General features: G+C 47.8%; 1 protein-coding gene across 3 annotated transcripts; it reads right to left on the bottom strand.

The window, feature by feature from the left end:
- On the bottom strand, positions 1-26,909 carry OCRL (OCRL inositol polyphosphate-5-phosphatase). 3 transcript variants are annotated; one of them, XM_060270636.1, is made up of 24 exons: positions 26,619-26,909; positions 25,203-25,273; positions 23,992-24,068; positions 23,493-23,531; positions 19,961-20,071; positions 19,780-19,872; positions 18,957-19,077; positions 18,725-18,874; positions 17,129-17,230; positions 16,698-16,812; positions 15,890-16,006; positions 15,568-15,755; positions 14,179-14,290; positions 12,546-12,655; positions 10,907-11,042; positions 10,338-10,448; positions 9,615-9,780; positions 8,514-8,749; positions 8,089-8,112; positions 5,524-5,643; positions 4,912-4,996; positions 4,076-4,203; positions 2,755-2,866; positions 972-2,671 (listed from the first exon to the last, which is right to left on the bottom strand). In XM_060270636.1, the coding sequence occupies exons 1-24, from the start codon at positions 26,682-26,684 to the stop codon at positions 2,547-2,549; spliced, it is 2,715 nt and encodes a 904-aa protein (XP_060126619.1). In that variant the 5' UTR covers positions 26,685-26,909; the 3' UTR covers positions 972-2,546. The 3 variants fall into 3 exon arrangements, with proteins under 3 accessions (XP_060126620.1, XP_060126619.1, XP_034969183.2); XM_060270637.1 differs by lacking the exon at positions 19,780-19,872 and having other exon boundaries at positions 1-2,671; XM_035113292.2 differs by lacking the exon at positions 8,089-8,112 and having other exon boundaries at positions 974-2,671.
- Positions 26,910-27,250: the final 341 nt, after the last annotated feature.

The following is a 27,250-nucleotide window of genomic DNA, read 5'->3' as shown; positions in this document are numbered from 1 at the left end:
TTTTTTAGTATACCTAAAATCCTTTGCTTATTACCCCACATTTTGTTCAAAAAATTGCTTTGCAGAGGTAACTACCATAGTTTTATCAAAATTTTCAAAAGTAGGGGGCCTGTGGCTTGGCTTTGGAAATATAAGGGGTCTTCAGTAATTAGCTAATTGGGAACCACTGATCTAGTTCAATCCCCTACAATGCAGGAATAATGCAGTTGGTCTATACAGGGATCAAACTTATGACCTTGGCATTATCAGCACCCCGCTCTGAACATCTGTGCCACCTTCAGAGTTGTTGTCGTGGGAGTTGTAGTTCACCAAAGTAAATATTGCAAGGATCCTCTTTTCACACCAAGGACAGACCATTCCAAACATCTATCTTATACACAATATTTATCTCCCAAGCTCTTCTTGTGTTTTAAGATGCTGGGGTGTAGGGAGCTGAAAATTCCACTGGGCAGAAGCCCCTTTTGTGAATAAATAGAGCTCTGTCTTCAATCCCAATTTTAATTTGGAAAACTCATCCATTTTCCTTTAACACACTCCCCTCCCCCCACTTTCCTTCATTCCACTCTTTTCCATATCGAAAGCAATTTCTAATGTCCACTCCCAGGAAAAGCCTAGGATGTTTTTGCTTGAGGCAGAAACACCCTGAGCCCTGCCTCTGCTTCCTCCTCCAGCCCTTGGCTTCTCCTTCAGGAAAGGAGGCTGGAGAGGAACAGGTTGTTGGTGAAACACTCACAAGGGCATGACCGTGGTCATGGTGGTCACAATAGTGACATGGCTGCAAGCATGGTGCTCTATGGACCTGGATCTACTGCTTGAGGCAATGGCCTCGCAACGCTTCATGCGCAGGTTGGCCCTGCCCAGTTGGATTCTTTCAGTGGGGAAGGGGGAAGTTCCCAATCCCGTTCCGCTGCTCTCCACCTGCATCCCCTCAAAGTAATCCATCTAGTCTCCACTCCACTCCGCTTCAAATGAAAATAAATAATAAAAGATCTCCCATCCAGACTCTGCAGTCTCCATACCTGCTCTCAGAGCTCCAGTCTCCTTTGGTCATTTTTTTGGACTCCCTTGAGAAGAACAACTGGACATCTAGGAGTTGCTGTTGGTGGTGGCGGGAGCAGGGCTCAGCTCCTCCTGCTCTTAAGTGTGCTCTGCTCAGTTCTGCAGCCTTATCCCTTGGCACCAGGTGCACATATGCTCTCATAACCCCCCCCCCCCACTTAAGCCAAGCCCAGTTCATTTTCTTCCTCTGTTCTCCCTCCTACCACTGAGCCCTGGAGACAAAGGTTAATGGGGAGAGGGGAGGGCAGACCTCCCCTCAAGAGTCTATGCAATAATTCGCAGCCAGCTGCTGCTGCTGGGCTGAAACTTGCAAGCTGGAAGCAGAGTTGTGTGTGTGTGTGTTGTTTGTTTGTTTGTTTGTTTGTTTGTTTAAAAGTTGCTCTCACCCTCCAAAAGCTCACAAGCTTCAAAGGGGTATGAGGAAGGAAAGCAATTTAGAAACACCTTGGGAAAGCAATGCACCTGCAAGCCTTGTTGTTAAGAGCTAAATCATATTCCACGGTATCTGCACAACCTGATGCCCCATGCAGCACCCCCTCCCCACAGCCTCTCCTAAGAAGGCTTCATTTGAGAGGTCTGGCTGAGCTTCAGAGCAGTGGAGAATCCAGCAAAGGCAAGTGTGGCTCCCCTCCAAACACCAGAACAATCTTTGCACAATGGATATTTTATTTTGAAACAACAGTTTTCCAATAAATTATACAATTTAAAAAAGAGAGAGAGTGCACCAAGTACAGGAATCCAGGACAGAAAACCAGAAAGACAAAGTTGGAGAACTTGGGGTCGGGTGGGGAGCCCATACCAACCCAGCTGTACCCACTGCCTCAACTCCCCTCCTGCTTCCCAGCCTGCACCCTCTCATCCTCCCTGATCCCTTTAGGCAGTGCTTAGTGTTTCATGAAGAATTAACACCATAGAAGGGGGGGGGGCACGACGGCCGGTAGGACTATGAATATGCGTCACACACTCTACTTGGCAGAATGGGGACAGATATCTGAACTATACAGAGCAGGCTAAGTAGTATGTGGGCCACATTAGGTGCCCTGCCCCTTCTCAACCAGCATCAACGAGTTGGGGGGGGGGGCAGAGAAAGAGGCCCTGCAATCCCAGGACAGGCTAGGAGTCCTTATCCCTTGTACCCACCAAGTTTATCACATGCTCAGCTGCAGCAGAAGGGGAGGGAGTGGAATACTGCACAGGGACTGAGAGCAGGGGAATGACTGTCCTCCAACAGGGTCCCTCCCAAAGCACCCTTAACCTGCCAATGCCCTGGAACCATGTGGAAAACAGTGTCAGGAGTCAAGAGGAAAAGGTGGGAAGGGCGAAGCACAGGGAAGGGAGCTTGCACATGGCAAGATGGCACAATGGGAAGGGCAGGAAACTGATTCACCCCCGTGGCACCAGAGAACAGAGGCTGGGCCTTGCCTGTTCCCTCCCAACTTCGTCTCCAGGCTGCCTTGTGGCTGGCGTGGAGCCCACGCTTGGCACCTTTAGTAGTCATCTGCCCCCAGCAGGAAGCCCAGGAGGAAGCTGATGGCACGCTGGCGCTCCTGTGGGTTCGGCTTCGACAGAACATTGGGCGGAGGCCGTAGCAGGAGGCTGGCGAAGAGGGTGGCTGCAGGGAAGCGAAAACATTTGCATGAGAGGAGGCGGGAGCAGGAGGAAGGCCAGCTCCCAGCCAGGACAGGCAGGCCTTACCTAGCATATTGGCACTGACGTTGTTGCTCTCGGAGTATTTCAGCAGCTCCCGCAGGAAAGCCATCACGTAGCGGAACACGTTCCGGTGCGACCGTGGCAACTGGCAGATCACCTGCAAGATAGGGAGGGTCAGCTCGGAGCTTCCATGCAAAGCTTTGGGTGGAGGAGGGGCATGGATCACTAGCACAGTGTACTTTTTATGTTTGCAGGTTTAGACCTGGCATAATAATAATAATAATAATAATAATAATAATAATAATATATTATTTATACCCCGCCCATCTGGCTGGGTTTCCGCAACCACTCTGGGCGGCTTCCAACAGGAAAATAGAATAAAATCATTGATTAAACATTAAAAGCCTCCCTAAATATATATTTTTTAAAATGGTAACCGGACTAGAACTCTGCTGGGAACTTTGGGGAATCATACAATTGTAGAGTCGGAAGGGATCACAAGGGTTAGCTAGTCCAACCCCCTGCAATGCCTAATGTGGGGCTCAAACTCATGACACTGAGATTAAGAGTCTCATGCTCTACCAAATGAGATATCTTGGGGGAAGGGCCGTAGCTCTGCAGTAAACCACCTGCTTTTCATGCAGAAAGTCTCAGGTTCCACCCTCAGCATCTCTTTTTTTTTTTAAATATTTTTATTAATTTTCCAATTAAAACCAATTATATCACATTCAATATTTCAAATTATACACATATATATATCAATCAAACCGAATGTTATGCCAAATCATCTAAAGAATTTTTTATTTGGGTTCCCATGCTTCAAGAAATTGGGAATTCCTCGCAACTGTCCACTGCCGTCTTTTTTCTAAAGTTCAAATCGTCCACCCTCAGCATCTCCAGGTACGGTAGGGGACATCCCCTGTCTGAAATCCTTGAGAGCCACTGCTTGTCAATTTAGACAATACTGAGCTAGATGGCCCAGTGGTCTGATTCAGTATATGGCCACTGAAACAGGTGGGTTATTGTTACAACTCCTTGTCAGAAAGCAAAAAGGCAACATGTGTATACACACCCCACACACAACCGAGACGGATGATTATCAAAGGAGACATCAACTCCTGTGCTACTATGTTAATCCAACAGCATCCACTGTCAACACTCAGCAGCCTCTGCAGTTAACAAGGCTTCCCAGACCAGACTAACCCTCCTGCCAGTGTGCCGGTTTACTGCCTTTCAGGGATGTTTTAGTGGCTTTCCTGTTACTTGCTGCAGCATTTGGACTAGATGACCTTTGCAATCCCTTTTGATTCTATGATTCTGTATACACCGCACACCAGCCAGGAAGAGATGGGGCTCTGTGGCCTACCTGGCGACAGAGGCGGCTGTCATGTGAGCACTCCAGGCAGCGCTGATACAGTTCATAGCAAATGACCGGTTCTGGCAGTGCCTCCAGGAAGATGAGCAGAGCTTCGGCCACCGAGTGGTTACTGCCAGCTATTGACAGCCTGTCAAGGAAAGTGTTCTATTCTGTTACCTGCACCATGCCTCCTTCCCAGGCTGGTCCAAAGCAAGAAGCTTTGTTCTTATACATCTGAGCCCACCTTGCAAGTTCCCCCTTTTTGTGGAAGGTAGACCTTGAACCCACAGCCCTGAGATTAAGAGTGTCACACTCTACCAACTGAGCCATCCCACTGTAATTATCCCACACCTCCCCTCTTGACGAAGCTGCCTGCAAAGATGATCTGCAGAGGAAATGTCCATCTGCAGGCATGAATTCAATCCAAACAGCAAATGCAGCTTCAAAAGTGTGGTCAACAAAGCCTGCTTGCTGAAGAACAATTGAACGCACCCTTGAAGCTCCTTTGCAGCCATGTATTTACCTGTCTCCACACCTGATAGCACATATGATGCTAGATGTGGGGCCTACAGGCCTGTCAAGATTCCCCACCTCTGCTCTATCTAGCCAGGCTGGTGTTTTCAAATGGGGGTTAAAGCTGTTAAGCTGTTTGGATGAATGACTGAACTTTACTGTGGGCATTTCATTTTGATTGTTTTTACTGTGATGTGTCCCAGAGCCTTAAAGATGGGGTGGCCTAGGAACCTAAGCCACCAGGTGTTTAAAAGTGAGGTCCACTCCAGCCAAGAGCTAAACAAAACCACCAACCAGCCCTGCTCCCCAACAATGTCCCCCAAAGAGGATACGGATCATCTCGGGAATGCTGGTGTCCAGGCACTCAATTATCTCCTGCAGCTCGTCCTGCATGCCCGGGGTCTGGAAGAGGTCCTCCTGCCAGACAGAAGCAGAGTATCACACATGCATTAGGAAGGGATGGGGTACATCCTGGATAGCATGAAGAACAATCCAGCCCTGGGTTGCATAATGTGAGGTCAAGGAATGCAACAAGGAATGCCCATCACCAAGAGAACTTGCACAAGGGCTGAGAATTTTATCCAGTCTGCTTTCCACAGTAGCATTCCTACCACCCTTCTCATGATTTTGGGCAATAGGAGAGTGAAATCATTCCCCCCCTTCTTCTAGTGGTGAGAGTCAAAGAGCCACTTTGCTAGGGATAGACAGACAATGGTTGTGAACACCTGGGTTTTCTGAGCCGCTCTAAGGAATACTGTATGCTGGATGTCCCACCTGCTGCCGCTCCACTAAGGTGACACTATACTCACAGCAGTAGTTTGTAAGAGAGAGTTGGTAGCTAAGACATAAATAAATTGTGACGTTTGGAACCTGCGCACCCCAAAACTGGTACTGGATTCCAGCCAACACCCATCATTTAAATGGTACAGTCCCCCTCAGCTCACCTGGTGGCAGGCATTCTTGAAGAGGTGGTCCACCAAGAGCCATATCTCCTTGGGTATGTGCAAAGGCCGCTCAGTGGAGTCATCACCATCCTGGGATACTATATCCAGAAACTGCTTCTCCTGGAGGTCCAATGACAAGAGGGACTGGCATGAATGTGTGCCTGTATGCATTTTTTCCTTGCTTCAGCTGGGTGGACAAGTCTTGCCCTCAGAGGACACAACTAGGGCTGGGCGATATCTGGCTTTCAACATTGTGAAATATCACTAGCTAAACATTGCAATATACCAATATATCAGGATGTCTGAAATAAGGATGGAGCTATGTAGAGGCATTGGCTGGCTTCACCGTTTTTCCCGCATTGTGATTTTTGCTAGTGCCTGCTCTTGTGCTGGCAGGAGGGCAGGGGAAAACTGAGCCGGCAGAGTTAACAGGGGCTGCAGGAATCTAGAGAAGCATTGTTTGGCTTCACAGTTTTCCCCCACATTGTTTTTTTTTTCATAGCACACACACACATCATGATTCGCAATATATTGCCAGGTCAGAAATTACGAAACCAGTATCACTATATAGACTTCAAGCCGATTTGAAAATATATATATTTTGACATATCATCCGGCCATAGCCCCAGCAAGCATCTCAAGTGGAAAAACAAAAAAGAAATTGCTCACACCCCAAATCCAAGCTCCCCCTCCCCCTATTAATATGCAGCTAGTAATCTCCCACTCCGGATGTGCAGTTCACCCAAAAGCTTAGTAAATATGCAGCTGTGGACATGAGGTTTGGCTAACATTGTATTTTAATTGTTGTAACCTGCCCTGGGACCTTAGGGTGAAGGGCAGGAAATAGTAACAGCAACAGCAACAGAACATGGATGGGCCTTCATAGGTTGATGGGCTGCAGCCCCAGGCATGATGGGATAATGGGGGTCACATGTTCACCGCCCCTTGTCTAGAGCACGTTGCAGAGGCAGTGGTGGAAACTGAACCACAGCTGGAGCCTGAGCTCACTACTTTGTATGGGCAAAGCACCACACAGCAGCTGGTGAACAATGCCTCCTGCCTCCTTCCCATCTTCCTCTCCAGATGTTCAGGGTGGTTAGTTCTATCTCAAGCCACCACGTTCAAGAGAAAGAGAAAGAGAGGAGGAGGGAGCAAGAGAGTATTAGGAACACAGCAATGGCAAGCAGCCCATCACTAAAAGGAGTTGGCAAGGATGGAGAATTTGATCCCAACTCCACTTCCTCGCATCCCCAGGGAAGCTGTTGATTAGGACCCAATTCATCCCCACGCCAATACTCCCCGTCCCTGTCTCTAGAGACAGAGTGTGTGTATTGGTGTGGGGAATGACACATACTGTATCAGAGTCTTAGTGCAAGAGTAGCTGATGCATGCTGAAGAACACAGGAACCTTGCTGGGTTAGGTCAGCATTTTGTTCCCACAATGGCCAACCACATGCCCTTGGGACGTCCATAGGGACACGGGGACAATAACACTCTGTCCATCATGTTCCCCAGAAACTGGTAATCAAAAGCATGTGGTTTATGATAATAGTGGCAATAAATAGCTCTGACCGGTAGCCACTGATAAACATCTCCTCCATGATTCTAAATGTCTACAGCTGTCCAAATTGGCAGTCACCAGTGTCTCCTTGTGGCTATGATAATACACCCAAGTAAATCTGATTTGAGAGGAGTGACATTTCCCTGAGCCACCCCAAAGCAGCCACTACTGCTTCCCAAATGCCAGTGCTCAGGTGGTGGTAAGAGTAAGGGAGAGTGGCACAGCCTGTGCAGTAGTTGCTGAGCACAGAGACAAGGAGAAAACTGGCTCTTGGGGCCAGAGGGGGCTGGTGCCTGCATAATGAGACTGGGCTTTCTGGCTCCCATGCTGCCTGCCAATCGCAAGTACACCTAGAGCAAAATCAGTTACAAGCAGTGACGGTAAATTCTGGTTTTGTCTCCATTCTCCTCTGCCGAGTTCTACAAGGGCCACGTTGAGACTAGAGAAAAGAAGGAAGCAGATAGCTGGAGCCACTACCTGGTCTGGATTTAAGTAAGAAGGCAGGCAGGTGAGGGTTGCCCGAGAGGAAAGTGAGGTTGGTGGGGTAGTGCCTGGTTTGCCCTAATGGACCAGCTGCCATTGCATGGAGCACCTGCTGATCGTTGACAAGTGCCTTCCAGTACAGGCAACTCCATTTACGTGCGTTTGAGGCACATGCACACTGCCACAAACCTGGAAGTGGCACTTGAAGGGGCAAAAATGTCCCCCCAAAGAGCACAAAAGCGGCAAAGTGGCACGGAAACAGCATCTAGACTCCCTCCCAGGAGCCTTTGCACCAACCTTTGAGGCCTGTGGAGAGTTGGAGTTTGAGCAAGGAGTTTTGCAGGGAGTCTTTTAAAAAGGGTTTCCAGAGGTTTAGGAGGTGCTTGCAGGCTTTTCCAATGCTGTCCCCAATATATGTGATTTCATTTAAATGCACAGTACCTCGGAATGCAACCCCCGTGTAAATACCTGATTTGAGCTCGCTACAAGAACATCTAGAGAGATATCAAACCAACTGTTACCTTTTCTAGGAAGCTGTCTTCTCCCTGAGATCAGAGGAGGAAGGCAAGAGCAAAAGAAAAGTGGAAAAAAGACAACAAAGTATGTTAGTGGCACAGACCCTGAGGAGAGAAAGAAAGAGCCCATTCACTGAACAGTATCTGGGCAGATGGCAGGGAAATGCACACGGTTTAGTGGCCCTGCGAAAGGGCAGGTGGGAGGACAAGAACTTGGGATGACTCAGTCAACAGCAAACAAAGGACATGAAACAGCATACAAGAAGCGAATGCACAGCTACAGAAGCTGAAGCTGAATGCAGCGAAAGACCCCCCCCCCACCACACACATTTTTGAGTGGAAGAGCAGCTGTTTTTCAAGCAGGCAAGCAGAGTGGGAGGGTTAGACACTCAGCAAACGAACCCGCCAGGTAAATCAACCCCTTTCCCTACCAGGTCAATAAGTTTGGTGACGGGGACTTCGCGGATCGGCTGCCTCATCCGACACAAGGCTTCCAAGGAGGTCCCGAAGCAGCTTGGTAGGTAGCTCCCACTGATGGTGAGGAAATAGTCCTTGCCACGGTCAAGGTGAAGGACGAGGATATCCTCAATCTTATCTTCTCCCGAATTGAGAAGCGTCACAGAGTCCTTGCTGACGTACACATCCAGGGAGATGTCCACCGTCTCATCTAAAACGGGAGGAAGTCAGGTAGATACACTCTTTGGAACAGCCAGATTTGTTTGTTTGTTTGTTTGTAAATTAAAAGTTAAGATAGTGAAAATTTAACAGAAAATTTAACAGGACACAAGACGAGCCTGCTGTATCAGGCCAATGGCCCATCTAGTACAGCATCCTGTTCTCACAGGTGTGTGTGGGAAACCTTAACTTCAAGAATGAAGAACAGAAGCTACTCAATTCCCACCCCCACCTCACTTTCCTCTCTATTCCTCCAAAGCAGCAGCTGCACAGAATATGGTGACAGGATACAGGGGGGTAAGAGAAAGTGATCCTAACAAAAGAATATAAAAAGGAAAAGCATTTATTTATCTCCTAAAGGATTTTTGTGCCCCCAATGTAACTTTCTTTTTTAGTTTGCATTTCATTGAGTTTTTAAAAGTTTGGCTAGTTCTATATGTTCCCCAAGATATTTTTGTGCCTCCACAATGTAAAAATACGTGCTTTTTAAAAAAGTAATTTTTTGACGGACTGCTGTCACTGGTCCCCTGTGATGCCAAAAGGTTTTTTTGGACCCTCCAGCATTTTTTGCTTCAATTCATTTGTGTGTGTGTGTGTGTAAAGCTGGTCACACCCACTTTTACACTTTGGGCTCACCTGCTTTGACATGTGGCCCTTGGAGGCTTGAGCATGGGGCAATGTTGACCTGAGAAATGTTAAGCCTCTCCTGCTCTACAAAACTCCCAAGGTTTGATGGCGGAGGCTTGGGAAGAGGAGAAAAGGGTGTGTATATGAAAAGGAAAAGGAAAGGCCTTCCCTAGATGACCCTTGGGGGTCCCTTCCCAACTCTACAATTCTATGATTCGAGAGAGACTCACTGGGCTCCAAGTATCCCTCGCAGGGCTCAGCGCGAAGCCATGGCTTACAATAGTGGCTGTCATTGAGTTTGGGGATGAAGGAGAAATGGAGGGTGACCTGCCCGTTGTTTGTGATCTGGAACTTCTCCTTCTGCAGCTGCCGGAACTTCACATTCTCAAACGAAAACTGCAGAGCAAAACGTTGGGGGGGGGAGGGGAAAGAGAGTGCTTGCCTTCAGCAGATGGCAAGGAAACATGCTCCAGGGGGAAGTTTGTCCTTGGCCCTGGGCTCTCATTTAGGGGACTGCACATGCAACAGGTCCAAATGCCACCTCACAGTGGCTACGTTTGCTCTAGAGTGTCCACGTGGGGGCTCTCCAGATATTGCTGCACTTGCAACTTCCCATCACCACGGGCCGTGTTGGCTGGAGATGATGGGAGTTGTAGACCAACATCTGGAGGGCACCACACTGGCTACCCCTGGAGTATTTGCCTGCAACGAACAGCAAGAGGCTGCAGCTCAGTGGAAGGGCATCTGCTTTGCATGCAAAGGTCCCAGGTTCTATCCCCAGCATCTCCAAGTAGGGCTGGGAGAGATCCCCCGGAATTCCAGGGGAACCGCTCCCAGACAGTAAAAACAAGACTGAGCTAGATGGGCCAAGGGCCTGGCGTGATATAAAGCAGGCTTCTTTTCCCCCAGCAAACCCTCTTTAACGGATTGGAGAGGATCCTATTCATCTTTACCTCCCTCCTGCTGAGCTCCAGTGAGGGAAGGAATTCATTCTCCATTCTGTCCATCAACCGAACAATATCCTCAAACACTTTCCGGTACCGGCGGTCATCCACAACCTTCACCTATGGGGTGGGGGGGGAAACAGAGGACACTTGTTGGGGCTGTGGACTCAAAAGGGGGGGGGCAATGTGTTAAGAGCAGAAATGCCTGATGTACCACCCTGTTCCCAGCCCTGAAAGAGGCAAGTAGCTCTGAGAGCTTCCCCAGGGATGGCAGCGGCCGTGACTTCCAGACCCAATGGGCTGAAGCCAAATGCTCCAAGCCAAGTACCACAGAAGTACACCTGGTCTGCCATGCCTGCAGGAGCAGTGTGTACTCAGAACAGTGGAGAATGGAAGCATAGGGATTTAACAGAGCCAAGACCTGCCCACTCCTTGCACCGGAAGTCATTTGCCAAGGAGGAGTTCTGTGGAAAGGGGTCTGGTTGTTGGTCAGGACCTGCCCAGATTCAAGGAGGTGCCACATAGCAGGCAACTAAAAAACCTTAATAGACGATAGCCCCAGCCAGGGCAGGTGTTACCCCTATGAGGAAGAGGGAGCTGACGGGCTTGTGGTCGCTCGTTTTCAATTCCATGTGGCTTCGGTAGCTGAGCTGATTCACGCTGCCTCCTCTCCAGAGGATTCGGTCACACCATGCTGGCACACGGCACTTCCCACTGCAAGGAGACAGGAGAGACATCAGGACTGTTGGACTGGCTGAGGAAACACACAAGGCCCACACAGTCAACCTTTGGCTCATACACGGTCTGTGATCTTGACCATGGTCAACAGCTGGAGATGATGGGACTTGGGAGTCCAACTTCTGAAGGGGTGGACCTTGCAGGTGTGCAGGTATTTTGCCTCATGTAGAGAGTTGTTAGGAAATCAAAAGCTGCTTTCTACCAGGTCAGAATGAATTTCTGACCTACCCCAGTTTTGATTCCTGAATTGCAGGGGGTTGGACTCGATGACCCTCATGATCCTTTCCAACTCCGCAATTAATTAATTAAGTCTACTCAGCAGCTACTGGCAGCAGCTCTCTGTGGCCCAATCCCTTTTCAGGTGGAAGTGCCATAGAGTTTCAACTTGAGACTCTGCATACAAAGCATATGGCACACCACCGAATTATGATCCCTCCCAAAGGCAATGGTCCCCATTATTTTTGTTCAGACACTATCTTTTCAGTGATCCAAGCTTCAGGAAATGTAAAAATACCATTTCTGGCACCTGAATTGCTGCCCAAAGGAGCCTGCCGTTTTCCAGCTACGTCACTACATGTTCCGTCTGTCCTTTTGATTCCCCCATAACCACAGCAAGAGAAATTAAACTAGCAGGCCTAGGTGGCTTCTTACAGTTGTCAATAGCCACAATAATATGCAAATTCGTGGATGGTGAGGCTCAATGGCTACTAGCCATAATGGGCACAGACCCACAGCAACAGAAGCAGTATGGCTTGGAGGAGGGGAGAGTGCTGTTGCACTCAGGTCCTGTTTGTGGGCTCCCCAAGAGGCATCTCATTGGCCAGTGTGAGAACACGATGCTGGACTAGATGGGCCAATAGCCTGATCCAGCAGGGCTGCTCTCATGCTCTTATGCCCTGGCAGACTCATCTTGAGAGAGCACTAATTCCCAGACTTCCTTGACACAAACAAGATTCTCATTCAGCCCCCGTTCATACTTTCTGCTGCACCTTTCAATGAATCGCAACACCATGAAACAGAGGACGCTGGTTATCAGGACAAATGTGGGGAAAAGGCTGCTTGCGGAAAAGAAGCCAAAATATTTCCCAGAGACTTTGAGCAGGGATGGGTTGAGCAAGACAACGTATCACAGCTTTGCATTTAACAACTCGCCTAGCAGCCTTTGGCGGCCAGGAATTCCATGCAAGCAAAGTGAGCGGGGGGAGGAGACGTGGATCTCTCTCTTCCTTCTTTGCTTGGTGTCCATTCTGGCTGCAGAGGAACAGAAGTCCATCCAGCCCTCAACTCTATCCCTCCTCCACCAGCTTGCTTAGCAGAAAGCAATTTTTAAATTATATTTTTTTTTACTAGCCTGCTCAAGTTGATGGAAAGGCAGGACACTACTAGCATCTCAGCAGACTAGGAAAAACAAACAAGCCTTGCAGGCTAAAGGTTTTGAGGGCTTATTTACAAAGGCCCAACTATCAAGCAGGTGCTTACCTGGAATCCCAGCGATCTGTTTTAGAGTCGAATTTGTACGTCGGGATGAACTTGATCTCTCCCTCTGTGAAATCAGCAAAAGCTGTCTTTTGGGTACGCTGAATGTTCAGCTAAAGCCAAAAAGAAATGGCTTATCAGCAGAGAAGCAGAAGACCCCCTGTTGCCTGACAATGGAGTCTATTAACAGCCACTATTGTGCTGGAAGACCAAGGTGAAGTACTAGTAGGGTAGCCAGGTGCAAAAAAGGGGTAAACCTCCTGAAATCCTATCTTATACACAATTATTAAAGGTACAGGGTGCTTGTGCATTTTTGCCCCTGGTCATCTTAAGTTACTTTGTTGCATCACACGACAGGAAAATCCTCTAACTCAGAAGTAGCAGATGCGTGGCCCTCACAATGCTGCAGAACTACAATTCCCATCATCCCTGATTACTGGCCATGATGGTTGGAGCCAATAGGAACTGCAGCTCAATAACATCTGGCAGACCACAGGTTAGCCATACCTACAATAGACAATGTTATATGTACCAATAATTCATACAAACTGTTAACAACCACCAGAATACACCCCCGACACTATGAACAACTGCAAAACCATCCTTTTGCATCATACGTTGGCTCCCAGTACATTTCCGAACACAAATTAAAGTGTTGGTATCAACCTTTAAAGCCCTGAATGGCCTCAGCCCAGTATATACCTGAAAAAGCGTCTCCACCCCTATCATTCAGCCCAGACACTGAGGTCCAGCACTGAGGGCCTTCTGGTGGTTCCCTCACTGCGAGAAGTGAAGTTACAGGGAACCAGGCAGAGGGCCTTCCCAGTAGTGGCACCTGCCCTGTGGGACGCCCTCCCATCAGATGTCAAGGAGATAAGTAACTATACAACATTTAGGGAAGTTTTTAATGTTTTATTATGGTTTTGTATATGTTGGAAGTCTGAGGCTGCCCACCCTTGCCTTGCAGCAGTGCAGCATCCTTCTAAAAGGGCTAAGGCATTACTATGCTCACAGAGCTTAAATCCACCATAAGGTGCAGCAATCAGGCCTCTGTTTCAACACAAAATACCGATGATCCTTATGCCAAGTGGGAGAAAGGTTATAAACATTATGAACATACAAACCTTGGAGAGAAAAATTAAAAACAAAAAGCATCAGCAATTTAATTTGATTTAATGGAAGTATCGGCTGATAAGAACATGTGAGCAATGCAGATTTTCCAGATAGATGCAAAACCTAGAGCAGGAAACCTTAGACCTTTAGATATTGCTGGACGGCAGCTATCGTTGTCCCTGACCACTTGCCAGGGACATACCGGGGCTGATGGGAGTTCAACAACATCTGGAGAGTGTGCTGACCTAAGAAAGCCCTATAACTGGGTAATCGCAGAGCAGTCCTACTTATGCATATTCCAAGGCAACTCTCCAACTTAATTGGGACTTGCTTCTAATTAAGGTTGCACAAAACTGCAACCTTAAAAAGCATTTGTAGAAGTCGCAATCATTCTATGTTATAGCTACACTTTGCTCCTAACTGTCTGAAAGTGGTTTCTCTAGCCTAGGCTGGGGTATCCCACGCAGGAAATAAACAGGGCAATATCCTAAACCACCACATATAACACAAATATGCCCCTCACCTGGTCATAGGTCAGAAGTCTCTGAAGCTCATTTTTAGTGATCAGAGTTTTCACGTCGTTGGCATCAGGAAGGCAAAGCCTGTAGTTCAGATCACCCAACCAGATGACAATGCTGGGAGGGAAAAAGCAAAGAAACCACAGCTACAGGCAAGCTCGCCGGGGGGGGGGGGGAGGGAGAGGGGGCAGCCTGCTGCCACTTCCTGCAATATGAAGTGAGACTGATAACTAGGATTGGGCAGTATGATCATATTAGGCTAGTGCTCTGTGAACTACACTGGCTCCAGGCCCAATTCAGGGTATCCCTTTCAGCCTTTAAAACGTTTCAGGGTTTGGGGAAAGGGTACCAGAAGAAGGCCCACTTATTTTTGCACTGCCTCTCCACTAACTAGAATCCTTAGCAGGGGCAGCCCTTTCCCAGGGAACTCCTGCTCTTTCAAGTATGACAGGGCCTTTTCAGTAATGGCACCCTACCTTTTAGAATAATCTTCTCAAAGAGGCTCACCTGGCCCCTGCTTTGATGTCATTTCATCAAAGACTTTTAATTTTTTTCCTGGTTCTTTAATTCATGAGTAGGGCGCTTGTGGCCCTCCAAACACTGCTGTAGTACACAGGAACATAGTAGTACACAGGAACACCTTATACTGAGGCAGACCATTGGCCCATCAAGCTCAGGACTGACAGCAGCTTTCAGGCAGAGATCATTCCCAGTCCTATCTGCACACACTGGTGATTAAGCCTGGAACCTTCTCCGTGCAAAATGACAGCTCTGCTTTTGTGTTACTGCCCTTAACAAACTGCAACTCCCACCCCCTTGCTCACTGGAGAAGTTACCCACGTTTGCTATAATCTAATCTAATCTAATCCATTTCTGCCAGTAGGTTTATGTTGCTCTCTTTAGATCTGCTGCTATTAAGGTACTGTTTATATGCTTTAAATTACCTTGAGTTGCATTTCTGATTATTATTTTAAATAAGCCACTCTGGGGAAGAAATCCCCACAATAACCAGAAATTAATGAATGAAGCCCAGCACTCGCTTCCACAGATGTTTAGTATCTGCCTGCCCTGAATGAAGCAGGAGCCTACAATGGGCACTTCTGGCTGCTCTAGCAGAAACCTTAGTGGTGCAGCTGCCACGGGGATAGCCGACACTCCACCCTCCTGGTGTTGCGGAAGTAGAACTCTCATGAGCCCCAGAGTCAGCAAGGCCAATTCTTAGCGCTTATGGGAGTTGTAGTCCATCAACATTTGGAGAGCACTATCTTGCCTACCCTTGAGCTATACACATGCAGGAAAGTTACAGAAACGTGACTCAATTTGCTTCTCCAGATAGTGGAGACCAACAAGTTACGTCAGCCAAGGCTCTCTCCCTCCAAGCCCTCGAAACGCACTCGTGTTTCATGATTGTCAGCTGCGGCAGACCCTGGTCAGGGGGCAGGAAGCTCATCCGGGCACAGATATCCTTGTAATCCTGGTTTCGGCGCTCGAAGTCTTCCACGTGGGCAGCAAGGTGGGAATTGACAATGCAGAAGCTGGTATTGTGGAAGACAAACCTCACGGCCACACCCCCCTTATTACCCTGCAGGGGCGGAGCAAAGATGGCTGTTAGCGAGCAAGCAGGAAAGAGGGGGAAACTGGTTGGCAGAGATTATAAAAACATATAGACAGATAGAAGAATAGACGTAGGGAATTCTGCTGCCAGGGTCTACTCACCATCTTCCCCATGATGCCTGTGCCCACTGTCTCCGTCATCACTTCCTTGATGTGGCTGAGCTGGTCCTTCCTGACAAAGATGAGCAACATCATCCCGACTAGACGCACCAGCTGCACCTAGAAGATGCAAGGTACTGGGATGTCTACCAGCTTTGTGCATTGCTTGCTGTCATGGGCCGGCTGGATGCAGATAGGAGTGGCAGGTGGCACCAACTGGGGATCCCCCAAGGGAAGACGTCTCAGAGCCAGGGAACTGGTGGGGGGGGGGGATGATGAGTTGTCAGAGGGAGAAGAGGGAGCAGACTGAGCAAGAGGAAGTGTTGGAAACTGAAGAGGCAAGAGGGCAGGAAGATTCTGTGGCAGACAGCAGTCCAGAATCAGAGGCAGAAGTGGAGGCTGGAGGCGGGGGTCAAGAGGCAGAGATCAGGCAGGCTGCTGAAGAAGCCAGGGGGTCTCCCCATCCTGCTGGTCTCCCAGAACACAGAGAGAAATTAAGAGGATGGAGCAAAGACAGTCAAGGTGTCAGAGTCTCAGGTTGCTTGGGAGGGACCAGGGGGAGGAGGAGACTTAAGAGAGTGGTGGGAAGGTAGCAACCTTCAGCCTTCACAACTAGCTCATTGGGGCAAGACCTGTTGGGAAAGGTTTCTGTGATCACTAGGCCTGCACAGGTTTCTTTGAATAAATAATTTTGGCTTCTTTTGAATAAAACTCCACTGACACCAGGTGTTTTTATTGCTGACTTACTCCTCCTCACTCCAGCTCCTGACAGCTGTCTGGCTGCTGAAGAATTGGGTGGGGTTGGACTTACTTTCTTGTACTTGGATTTGGAATGCAGAGCCTTTTCCACAGCTGTCAGCCACTCTTGCTCCTTTGTTGAGTCAAAGTAGAAGAAAGCCTCTGTGCTCAGGTCCAGCTCCTGGAACCTAATGCCAAAGTGCCATCAGATACAATACACATCCCTAGCAATGAGGCCATCCTTCCCCCAGAGCCACCTAGGCCTCTGGCTATCTTTGATGCTGCTGTAATCCACTGCCCACAGGGTGAAAGGATGGCACTGCCACTTTCATTACGGAAGAACGTTGCTTCCTGGCTAAAAGATACAAATTCTCAGGATTCTCCTATTTTGTTCCAAGTTTTAAGCAAAAGTCTTCACGCAACAGGACCTCAGTTTAGAAAGCAACTGTGGGCAAACAACGACTCTGAGAGAGGGGTCTCTGAACAGCTATTATGTCTGCTCACCCAATGCAGTAGATATCTGGGGGTTCAGGGTCACAGTTCAGCCAAGGTTCCAATCCACTGTCTGGAGACTGCCCATTCACATTCCATGTCCCCACGAAAAACCTGCAAGGAAGAGAAGGATATGGAGCTGCAGGAATAGGACTTCAATCTGAACAGACTTGCTGGTTAAATATGCAAAGACAACAGGAGTGTGTGGCAGGTAGGATTACAAAGGCAGGCAAGATCAGGACCAAGAACAAACAAGTAATACCAGCCATTTCTTCCTCAACTTAGCTGTTCTGGGCCCCAAAGGAACTTTGCTAATGAAAGGAAAAGGCTTTTTCCTTGGTTTTTTTTAACATGTGTCAGCCAGCCTGATATTTAAGCACTATCCCAGTAGCCACAGGCAACCAGAAATTCTTTGAAGGCAAGTGAGTTGGTTGATCTCTCCATTCTTCCTTCACCTGGCAATCTGGTTTCCAGGCTGGCTTTCAGGGAGCAGAAAACCACCTCTCAGATCTGCTGTGCCAAGCTTGTTTGGTAGAAGATTACTCTGTAACACCCTTTTCCTCTTTGCAAACCTTCTAAATGGCTAGCACCCTGTGTTTCCATGCTGGCCACGAAGGAATGGGCATTCCTGACTCCGAAGACAGCACAGAAATACAGCCTGTCTAGTAAAGGGGGGGAAAGAGCAAGTTAAAAAGCCTCTGTAAAACAGAAGGATCTAAAGCCGCTAACCACATACTGATAAACATATCATAAAAGCAGACATTAAAAACAAATTGCCGCCAGGTACTACTACCAGTACGAGGAAATAACCAGAGCAAAAACTTTGTTTGAAGTAGTAAGCCAGGCATCCCCAAACTGCGGCCCTCCAGATGTTTTGGCCTACAACTCCCATGATCCCTAGCTAACAGGATCAGTGGTCAGGGATGATGGGAATTGTAGTCCAAAACATCTGGAGGGCCGAAGTTTGGGGATGCCTGTAGTAAGCTTAGCATTATAAGGATGACCCACACCAAGCGTTTGGGGTGGGGTGTCGCACACCTCCCTGTCCTCCAGCACTTTTAGGAGGAGTTCAAAGGTTTTGCTTCAGTATTGGATTAACTGCATCTTGTCACAATGTCTGAAGCTATACAAACTGCTTAATTTTAACCATGGCTCACTGAAACAAGCCAACTTCAAATAATGAGTTTACAAGGCTGGTAAAATTAACCACCATAGGATCTGGACACACCAAACTGTGGTTAATTTACCATACAAGTGGAAGCTTCCAAGTAGACTTGGGGTGGGGGAGAAGTGTGCAAACCTGGAGGAGAGACTGCTGTCATGCTCATAATATGAAACCACGGTTCAGTATGTGTGAATGCAAACATCTGGCACCAAGGAAAATTGCCCACCAAAACTAATACGTTACATTACCCACCCATGTGGCCTGAGTGAACAGGACAGACTTTGCCTGCCACCCAACAATAAAGCTGTCATGTAGATGTCGCTTTCTCCAACCCCAACTATGAAAGAGTTTCCACTGGTGTTTCCATGGGCTGAACAGTCTGCTGAGGATAAATGGTGGGGGTGGGGCGGAGTTACAGCTGTGGCACTTTTGCATGATCTAACCTGAAATTCTGGATGTTGACATATTCCTTCTCTCTCTTGGCGAGGACGTGCTTGATGAGTCCCTCTCTCTGTCCAGACTGCGTATGTGTGGAAGGCACAAAGAGCTTGCGCATGGTGTTGGTCACTTTGGGTTGGTCCTTGCTCATACGCCTAAGGGAGATGAGAACAGAACTCAAGTAGCCCTTAAAACCAAGGAGCGGGGAGGGCACAGTACACCTCTAAGGCAACTTACGGCCTGCTTGGTGGCAGCGGTGGTGGTGGAGGCTCCCGGCGGGCACTCATTTGCTGATTCTGCAGGTTTCTTTTCTTCTCCATACTCATAACACTGAAGCTATCCTCGAATCCCAGAATTCCTGAGAGAAGAAAAGACTTCTGAGGTTAAAGATGCTTCAGAACCATTTGGGGAAGTTTCGGGAAAGGAACTTAGAAAATACATAACTGTGGGAAAATGTTACCGCCTCCCCACAGCACCACATTTGACGGACAATTGCCTCTCAGCTTATGCGTGTTTAGCAAGGATTGTGGAGGCAACAGGTCCTCCCCTCAAGGCCTTTTCCTCTAAAGGAGGTGTGAGGGACAGGGGATACCGGGAAGTCCCTCCCCTCTTAAGTTCCATCCCATCCCCAAGCGCTGGGGAGAGCAGGGAGAGCTCTGCCTCCAGCGGAGAATCAGGAAGTGGTGCCCGAGGCTCAGGCAAGGTTGCGGAGCCACTGACCCAGGTGGGACAGGAAAGGGGGAGCCCGGGGGGAAGGCCAATTCCCCCGACGCCAGAATTGCGCAGAAAACGTAGGGGGAAGAGGATGGGTCTCCCAAAGCTTCTTTGCTGGAAGAAAACGCGCCAATCTCCATTCGGAGGTTCTGACACCTGACCGAAAGCATGTATATAGATCGCTCTGAGCACTGTAAATAATCAGCACTTAATAAAAGTCTAAAAGGACTATGCTGCAAGGAGTCGTTACTCTAGAGTAGCCGCATCAGCGCCTCTGACAGCAGGCAACAAGTATTTAAAAATTCCAAGCAGAAATCACACAAGTTACATGTTGGTCTGGTTGTACCTGCAGAAGGGGGATCTACTGGCCCTGTGAGGCCTTTCACTTGGTGCCAGGAGGTATGATCCACAAGATCAGGGAAAGAAGTGTTTCGTGGGACTACAACAAAAACCAACAACAACACTCAGTGAGAGACTAGGCTATTTCCAACATCAAACATCAGAGATGGGGCATGGGAGTTGCTCACCTTCTTGGACTCTCAGAACCTCGGCGAGGAATCCCAAACACTGCTCCTCATCTGGGATCTCAAAGAGGTGCTCTGCTGTCCAATCCCCCTGCACTCGGATCTTGCAGCCAGCTTGAAGCACACACAGGAAAAGCACATGTCAGGAAACAGGGCACAACACCGATAAGGCAGAACACGGAAAATTGCTCGAATGCCCCCAACGTTTAAAGAGAGGGAGGGCAATAAACAGACAACAAAAATGAAGAAACAGCTTGAGGAACAATCGTACTGTAAAGTTTGACTTGTCATATTCATTACTTAATCCAAGGATGAACTTTCAGGCACACACAGTGAATGAGCAGAATATTCTTGCTTTGGCTCATACAGGAAGTGCATTACAAAAGACAAGAGATTTAGAGAGACTGCACTGTAATTGAGTGGACAAGTGGACTTGAAGCTGAGAAGCAGCCACAACTGAAGATGCATGAACTTCTAGACACAGATCAGGTTCACAGGAACCTGACACACTTCAAAATTTACTGCTTTTATACTACAGTAAAAAAACCGCAGCAAAACCTTGAAATGAAACACAATGGAGAGCATTAAACACTCTACTAAAAAGTTATAAAGGAATTGAGGAAAATTGCATTTTGTAGAATAAAAGTTCTGAAATAAGGTACATTTTAAAATAGCTGCCTATTCCCTGCTGCATTTCCAGGGCAACGGGGGTGGGGGGGAGGGGGAAATCCTGATGTGGACGGTGGGCAAGCCAAGTGCCAAAACTGGAAAGGACACCACCTTTCCTCTCTGCCAGTGGAAGCTGCTACATGAGGGCAAATGAGGCTCTACCCCACCAACCTCAGTCTGTGCGCAGCCAGCTCCTGCCTGCCTGCCTGCCTGCCTTCTAACTTACAGTCCTGTGGGTGGCCCTGACTGTTAGATTCCTCCTCCTTACTGGTAGTCTCAGTGCTGCCTGAGACACAGCACAGAGGATGGGGGACAAAGCTAGAATTAGTTGGCTCAGCCTATTATTGGCTATGGGTCCACCAATCCCAGTGGGTACCAGTCACAGCTGCTTTCTGCCATTCTTCACCTCATTGCCCCTTCCCTTGTGACCAGGGTAGATTTGACCTAAATCAAATCAATTTAGGTCACAATTTAAGTCACAGTTTAAATTATGATATAAATCACTAGTCAGTAAGACTTGATTTAAATCATTTTTTTATAGACAGACTCGTTCTTGCATATTTACAACCAGATGAAGGTTTCATTTTTGGAATAATAAATTTCAGAGTAGTTTTTACAGTTATATCAAAAGTTACTGATTTGGTTATACTTTTAGAAATACATAGACAGATAATTATGAAATTATTGTGAGGTTTAATAAGTTACTGGTAATTGTTTATATTTTTGGACAACTTTTCTGCTGTACTTTATTGGAAGGAGAAAAATAATCATTTCCTTAATAACAATTTAAACAATTTATTTAACTAAAACAATAACATTATAGCATACGTATCTATGTTTGTTAGCTGATGTGGTTAAATGATTGTTTCTAAATAAAAAAATTAGACTGAGTTTTAGCCTTTGGACTATAATGTAACTTAAATAGAAACTCTCTTTAGAAATATGTTTCCTCCAAAAGCATTTTATTTTAAAAATCTGATTTAATTTTAAAAAATCCAATTTAAATTTGAAGAAATCTGATTTTTATTTTTTTAAAAAACCCATTGATTTTTATCCACCCTGCTTGTGACCCTTATAAAATCAGGCCAAGGGCTAGAAGTGGCCCACAAGCTGGAGGTTTCCCAACTCTGCTACCGACTAACATGGATATCTGTTGGTTAGGAGGGACAACATTACACACTCTGGAAGCCACTATTTATGGCAGTTAAACAATGGACAACAAAAAGGAGAAAAGCTGGGACACACTGAAACAAAACAGGGAACCCTTGCACCCCTCTGATGTTATGGAACCCCAACTCCAATCAGCCCCAGCCAGCATGGACAATGGCCAGGAATTATGGGAGTTGTAGTCCAGCAATAACTGAAAGGCCAGGCGTTTCCCTGCTTTAGATGGACAGGACCAAACCGTCAATCTTCCACTGCCCCCCAGCATCCCAATCAAACAGAGAGGCACACTTTTCCTGAACAAGCAACACAACCCCCACCCCATGGTCAACAGGAGATGCCACTAGCAACAGGGAGGCAAACAGCTATTGCCTGCATAGTTGACAGGCTCTTGAGAATTCACCATTGAGCTACAGTATGGTGATGGGCCAATTTTCCTCACTTCTCTTAAAAGTGAGCACACACTTGTGAGTCATGTACAAGCAACCACCGTGCAAGAACTACTGGTATGTTATCTATATCTATCTGGAGAGAGATCAAGGAATGCTTTCAATATCCTGGACACCTCATAGAATGGTGTATATTCTAATTCTCGGTTTCCATGTGCTGGAATCCTTAGAAACAGGTGCATTTTGTGAATGAACACCTGTGTTTTCAAGATTTGACCTCAGAAGAAGTTCTTGATCCCAAGGGAACTGCTGAAGACATTGGTTGCAGTTCTTTGGTGGCTTTCTCAGCCATCTTCAAAACTCTTGTCTCTGATCTCATATCTTGATACATCCCTGCCTGTGACATTCACTCCTCCAGCTCTACCACACTTACACTTCAGAAGGTTTCCAGCAATATTAAATCCTGTGCTTGCATCTGCTTTGCATGCAGGAGATCCCAGGTTCAATCCCCAGCATCTCCAGGAAGTTCTGGGAGAGACTTTTGTCTCAAAATTTTGGAGAGCTGCTGCCAGTCAGCGTGGACATTACCAAGCTAGATGGCCCAATGTTATGACTTGGTACAAGGCAGCCCTGTATGTTCCTTCTCATGCCTGCAACTGTCTCCCAAAGAACTTATCTCACTTCCTTGAAAACCCTCATAAAACCCTGTATGTTCCAGGAAGTGTCTAGTAAATTCCTACCCTTTACTAAAACTGTACATGTAACTAGACTGAATGCTCTTCCCCAGCTTTCCTCTTCCTCCACTGTGAGCTCCTCAGAGCACTGATCTATTCAATTCTATTTTATTTACGGTCACAGACCATCTCACATACAGAATCAAAAATCATAAAACTCAATGATGTAGCATTAAAATTTACACGACAGGGACGGTACACGTGTATATATTACAAAAAGTCAGACTACTGCTGGGGTGAAAGGCTTTTTTTTAAAAAAAATCCATCCTCTGCCTTCATACTGCTTTACAGAGTCAGGACTAGATCAGTGCCCAATGTATGAATAGAGCACTGATCTAGTCCTGACTCTGTAAAGCAGTATGAAGGCAGAGGATTGAATAATAATAATAAAAAGCCTTTCATCCCAGCAGTAGTCTGACTTTTTTGGGAGTGGAGGGTGGGGGAAGACACAACATCCAGACATCAGGGTCAGGAAGAAGAGACAAGCAGGAACAAGAATGATGAGTCAAGGGGGAAAGATGACATGTCAATGACAGGCAAGATCTATTCCTGACAGCACTCTGGTCAAGGGAGACTCACTGTTTGCTGTTATGTCAATCAGCAGAGTTTCTTCAGCCTCTGGAAGAGAATTAGAAAGGATCAAGAATTAGAAAGGACCATACCAAAAGGCCCTCAATAGGAACATCTCTCTTGGCCTAGCCACAAAGAAAAGTCAAGTGCTGTCGGAGGAGCAGAGCACCATGATCTGGACCTCTGTAATGGAGGTACCACAGCACATTCCTGTTTCATGGAAACTGGTGCTGAGATCTACAAAGGTTCAGCACCGAGGAACAACAAAGCATGGTCTGAAGTCAATTCCATTATTGGAGACACCTGAACAACACACCACCAGGGGCTGCACAGTTACTCTTATGCACCAACAGGGAGCTGCATTCATGCCTGTACTCCAGTCTGGAAAGCATGGTTACAGAGGCATGGTTTCCATTTGTGGCTTTTGGGGTTTGGCCTTGTCCCCCCCCCACCTTGCTACAAGGAAGCAACAAATTCCCACAACAGAAGAGACAGAGAGGCTGGATACCTTGCACACACTTAAAACGACTGTTGATGGGAATCCTCTCTTGAACACTGGGGTCCTCCTGGGAACGGATAGTGAAACTGGAACAAGAGGAAAGGTGTGTAACAGTATGTTAATTGAGGGATACGGGGAGGTGCTGCGAGAAATCTCTATTTCTTTGTCATTCTGAGAGCCATACTCCTTCCTAGGCAACCTTCCAAAAGCAACATGCTAGTGCTGGGCAGGACCGGAGGCAAAAGAAAGAACAGGAATGAATGTAAATTTCAGCTTTGTACATGATAGTTTCCACAAATACCCTTTGTTATCCTCCATCCAGGCAAGCAAGAACTCAAAACACTTGGGAGTGCGCAGCAGGGCCATTGAGGGGAGTGGTCTAGGGAAAGTTTCAAGGGCCAGGAAAAGAAGCCTGGAGGGTCACATTTGGCCCCTGGGCCTGAGGTTCCACACTCCTGTGCTGAAAGATCCACCTAGTTATAGCTATCAGAACAAAGGACTAAGTTGTGGTTGAATTTAAGCATGAGATAGCAGCCCACGCATCCAAAACCACAGTCAGGGTTTTGGGGGCAGTTTCTTCCCCCTCAGCCAGAAAACCCATAGGGTAGCCCTGAGCAAGTCAGTAGGACAGCAAACCTATGCGCCTTCCTGGGAGTAAACACAAATGAACATTTCAGACTAAATTTGTGTGTGATTGGGCTGTAAATCTCATCTCAACAGAGTTCTGAGAGTCCAGTAATTTTAAGATTGGAGAATTTGTGTCTCTTCACAGTAATTTGGCAAGGATAAGCCACTGAGCAAGCCTCGTAGCTGAATACGATGCGAACCAAAGTCTGCCATGTCTGCAACTTTCCCTCTGCCCACTACATTGTCAGAATAAGGATAAATTATGATTACAGAACTAGGGCAGGAAAGAAACAAGGCAAGCCCAACATAAGGAAACATTTTTGCACCGATAATCATAAACTGCTATCTCCCAAAGTGAAATATAGTGTTGATATGACTTGACTGTCTTTTAGCCATGAATAGGCCAGGGCACAATGTACATCTGGACACACAGGGAGATGCCCAAGTCCTGCTCAGAACCTTGTTCTTAAAATAGCCAAGGCCAGTCCCAGGAGATACCAGGGGAGCCATGGAAGGAGTTGCCTCCTGCCCCAGTCTACAGAGTACAAATGAATGTGTGGGGTGGAAATCTTCAAACTCCAGTGGCAACTTACACATATTCTTCACCGCACTGTGATAGGCTCAGTTCACATGGCACTTTCTGGCCTCCCTTTACCTCCACACCCTGAGAACAAGCTAAGGAAAAGAGGGAAGATGGTACAGAAAAAAGCCCATGTAAAATCCTACCGTCCCAAACAATTCAGTGTGCTGCCAGCCACACATTTCTCCATAATCATATTCAACCCCATTACCCAATATCATATTACACAACCAAATGAATCCCTCTTCCTGAAGCTGTGATGTTGGTAGCCCTCCGCACTGCTCTGTGCCAGTTTCATCCTTCATCAATGAACCCTCGTCCCACTCAGTTTAATTGCTATGAAAAAGAGGCACAAAAGAAGGAGTGAAGCCTAAAGCTTGTCTCAGAGACCAAACGTGTGCTGGCTGGAAAAGCTGCCATTCCCATAATTTGTATTCAACTGCAGATAGCAGGTTATGGTCATTCAATGGCTGGGACTCCACACATGTCCCTTATATCCTTTACGACTTTAATAACATCACCCAATTCTGAAAACAACTCCCAGGGTTGAGCCAGAAAACAAGCAACAAACCAGTCTGGCCTGCTTCTCTGTGCCTGTCATGTGTGATCTAGTTGGGTTTCGTGCATTGCAGGGGGTTGGACTAGATGACCCTAGGTGGTCCCTTCCAACTTTACAATTCCATGATTAATCAAGGTTTGACATGGAGAAAGCAGCAAGTGCACGGACACAAAAAAAAGTGTATTTCTGGGTCAGAGCAACTGTACATCCAACCTGGCATCCTGTTTCCAACCAAGATGGTGAGCAAGAAAACAAAACACTTTGGAAGCATCCGACCCTCAGAGAGATACACTGCCTTGCAACATGCAGGCTCTAATTCAGCAGAGGGCGATCAATTTAAGGCTGCCCTTTAAAACCATCTCGGACTAACATCTTAAAAACAAACGTCCGAGGGAATAACACCCCCCCCCCGCCCCCACCGAAGGAGGTCTTCTATCTCCAAGCAGAAACGCAGCGGAGTGAAAAGGCTGCCGGGCAACAAGGGGGAGGGGGCCGTTTCGTGAAGCTCTGGGCTCTAACAGTGTGGCTCCCCCTACCTGTCAAATCCCTCCAACACACCTACCCCCGTTTCAAAGCCCCTCCCAGGCCCCCATCCCTTGCAATCCCCAGAACCAGACCCCAGATCTTAATCTGCGAGTCCCCACTGGCATAGCTGCCAAGTTCTCCCTTTTTTTAAGGGAAATTCCATTATGCTGAATAGGCTTCCTCGCGAGAAAAGAGAAAACTTGGCAGCTATGGTCCCCACACAGAATCATAGTAGAGCTGGAAGGGAACCGCGGGGGTCATCTAGTCCAACCCCCTGCAAACCGACCCCACCCCTTGGGACATTCGGCCTCGCCCGACGCCTCCAACCCAGCTGGAGAAGGATACGCGAAGGCTCCTCAGCTGCTGCTGCTGCTCCTTCCTCCCAGGCGTGGGCAGCGGAGGAGGCTCCATGCGCCCGTCTAGGCCCCCGTGGCGGGGATTTAAAGGGGAAGAAGGACAGGGGAGAAAGAAAGGGGGGTGCCCTTTGCTTGGCCGCTCGGTCCCGTCAGGGCCGTACTAACCCGGTCCGACCGACCGACCGCGCGCTCTCGCCCGCGCGCTCCCGACTCCCGGCGACCTTCGGCCGCGCGCACCGCGGAGAAGAGTGAGGAGACGAGCGCAGCGCCAGAGGGCAGGCAAGAGTGGCAGAGGCGGCGCTTCCGGTTCGCTTCTGCTTCCGGTCCCGCCGCCGCTGCCCCCTGGTGGCCGGAGGGGGTTCGCTGCGCGGCTTTGGAGCTTTGAGCTACAGAGCCACACCCTTTCTTCCGCCCACTCCCCACGCGCCTTTTTTTGAAAAAAATTAAGATATATTGTTCTCCTGTTACTAAATAGTACAAGCGATTCATAAAGCATATCCTCTCTCCGCACCCTGTTGTGTTCACAAGCGGACTTTGCTGAACCGCTTTACAAGGGCCAGGAGCTCGTTGGCTCTTCCCGAGGAATTCTGGGGACTGTAGTGCAGGTCCCAGCTGCCCTAC

Source organism: Zootoca vivipara, chromosome Z, assembly GCF_963506605.1.
Source record: "Zootoca vivipara chromosome Z, rZooViv1.1, whole genome shotgun sequence".
Classification (NCBI taxonomy): Eukaryota; Metazoa; Chordata; class Lepidosauria; order Squamata; family Lacertidae; genus Zootoca; species Zootoca vivipara.
Note: the sequence above shows the minus strand (reverse complement) of the source record. Positions and strands in the feature narration are given on the sequence as shown.

Bases quoted from the DNA above. Each gene is read 5' to 3' on its own strand.
- OCRL (XM_060270636.1), bottom strand. From the start codon at position 26,684: ATGGAGCCTCCTCCGCTGCCCACGCCTGGGAGGAAGGAGCAGCAGCAG. The intron at 19,078-19,779 runs GTACAACCAGAC...TTCTTCTCTCAG, and splicing joins AGTAGATCCCCCTTCTGCAG to GAATTCTGGGATTCGAGGAT. The intron at 16,813-17,128 runs GTGAGCAGACAT...CTTTGGCATTAG, and splicing joins CCAGATATCTACTGCATTGG to GTTCCAGGAGCTGGACCTGA.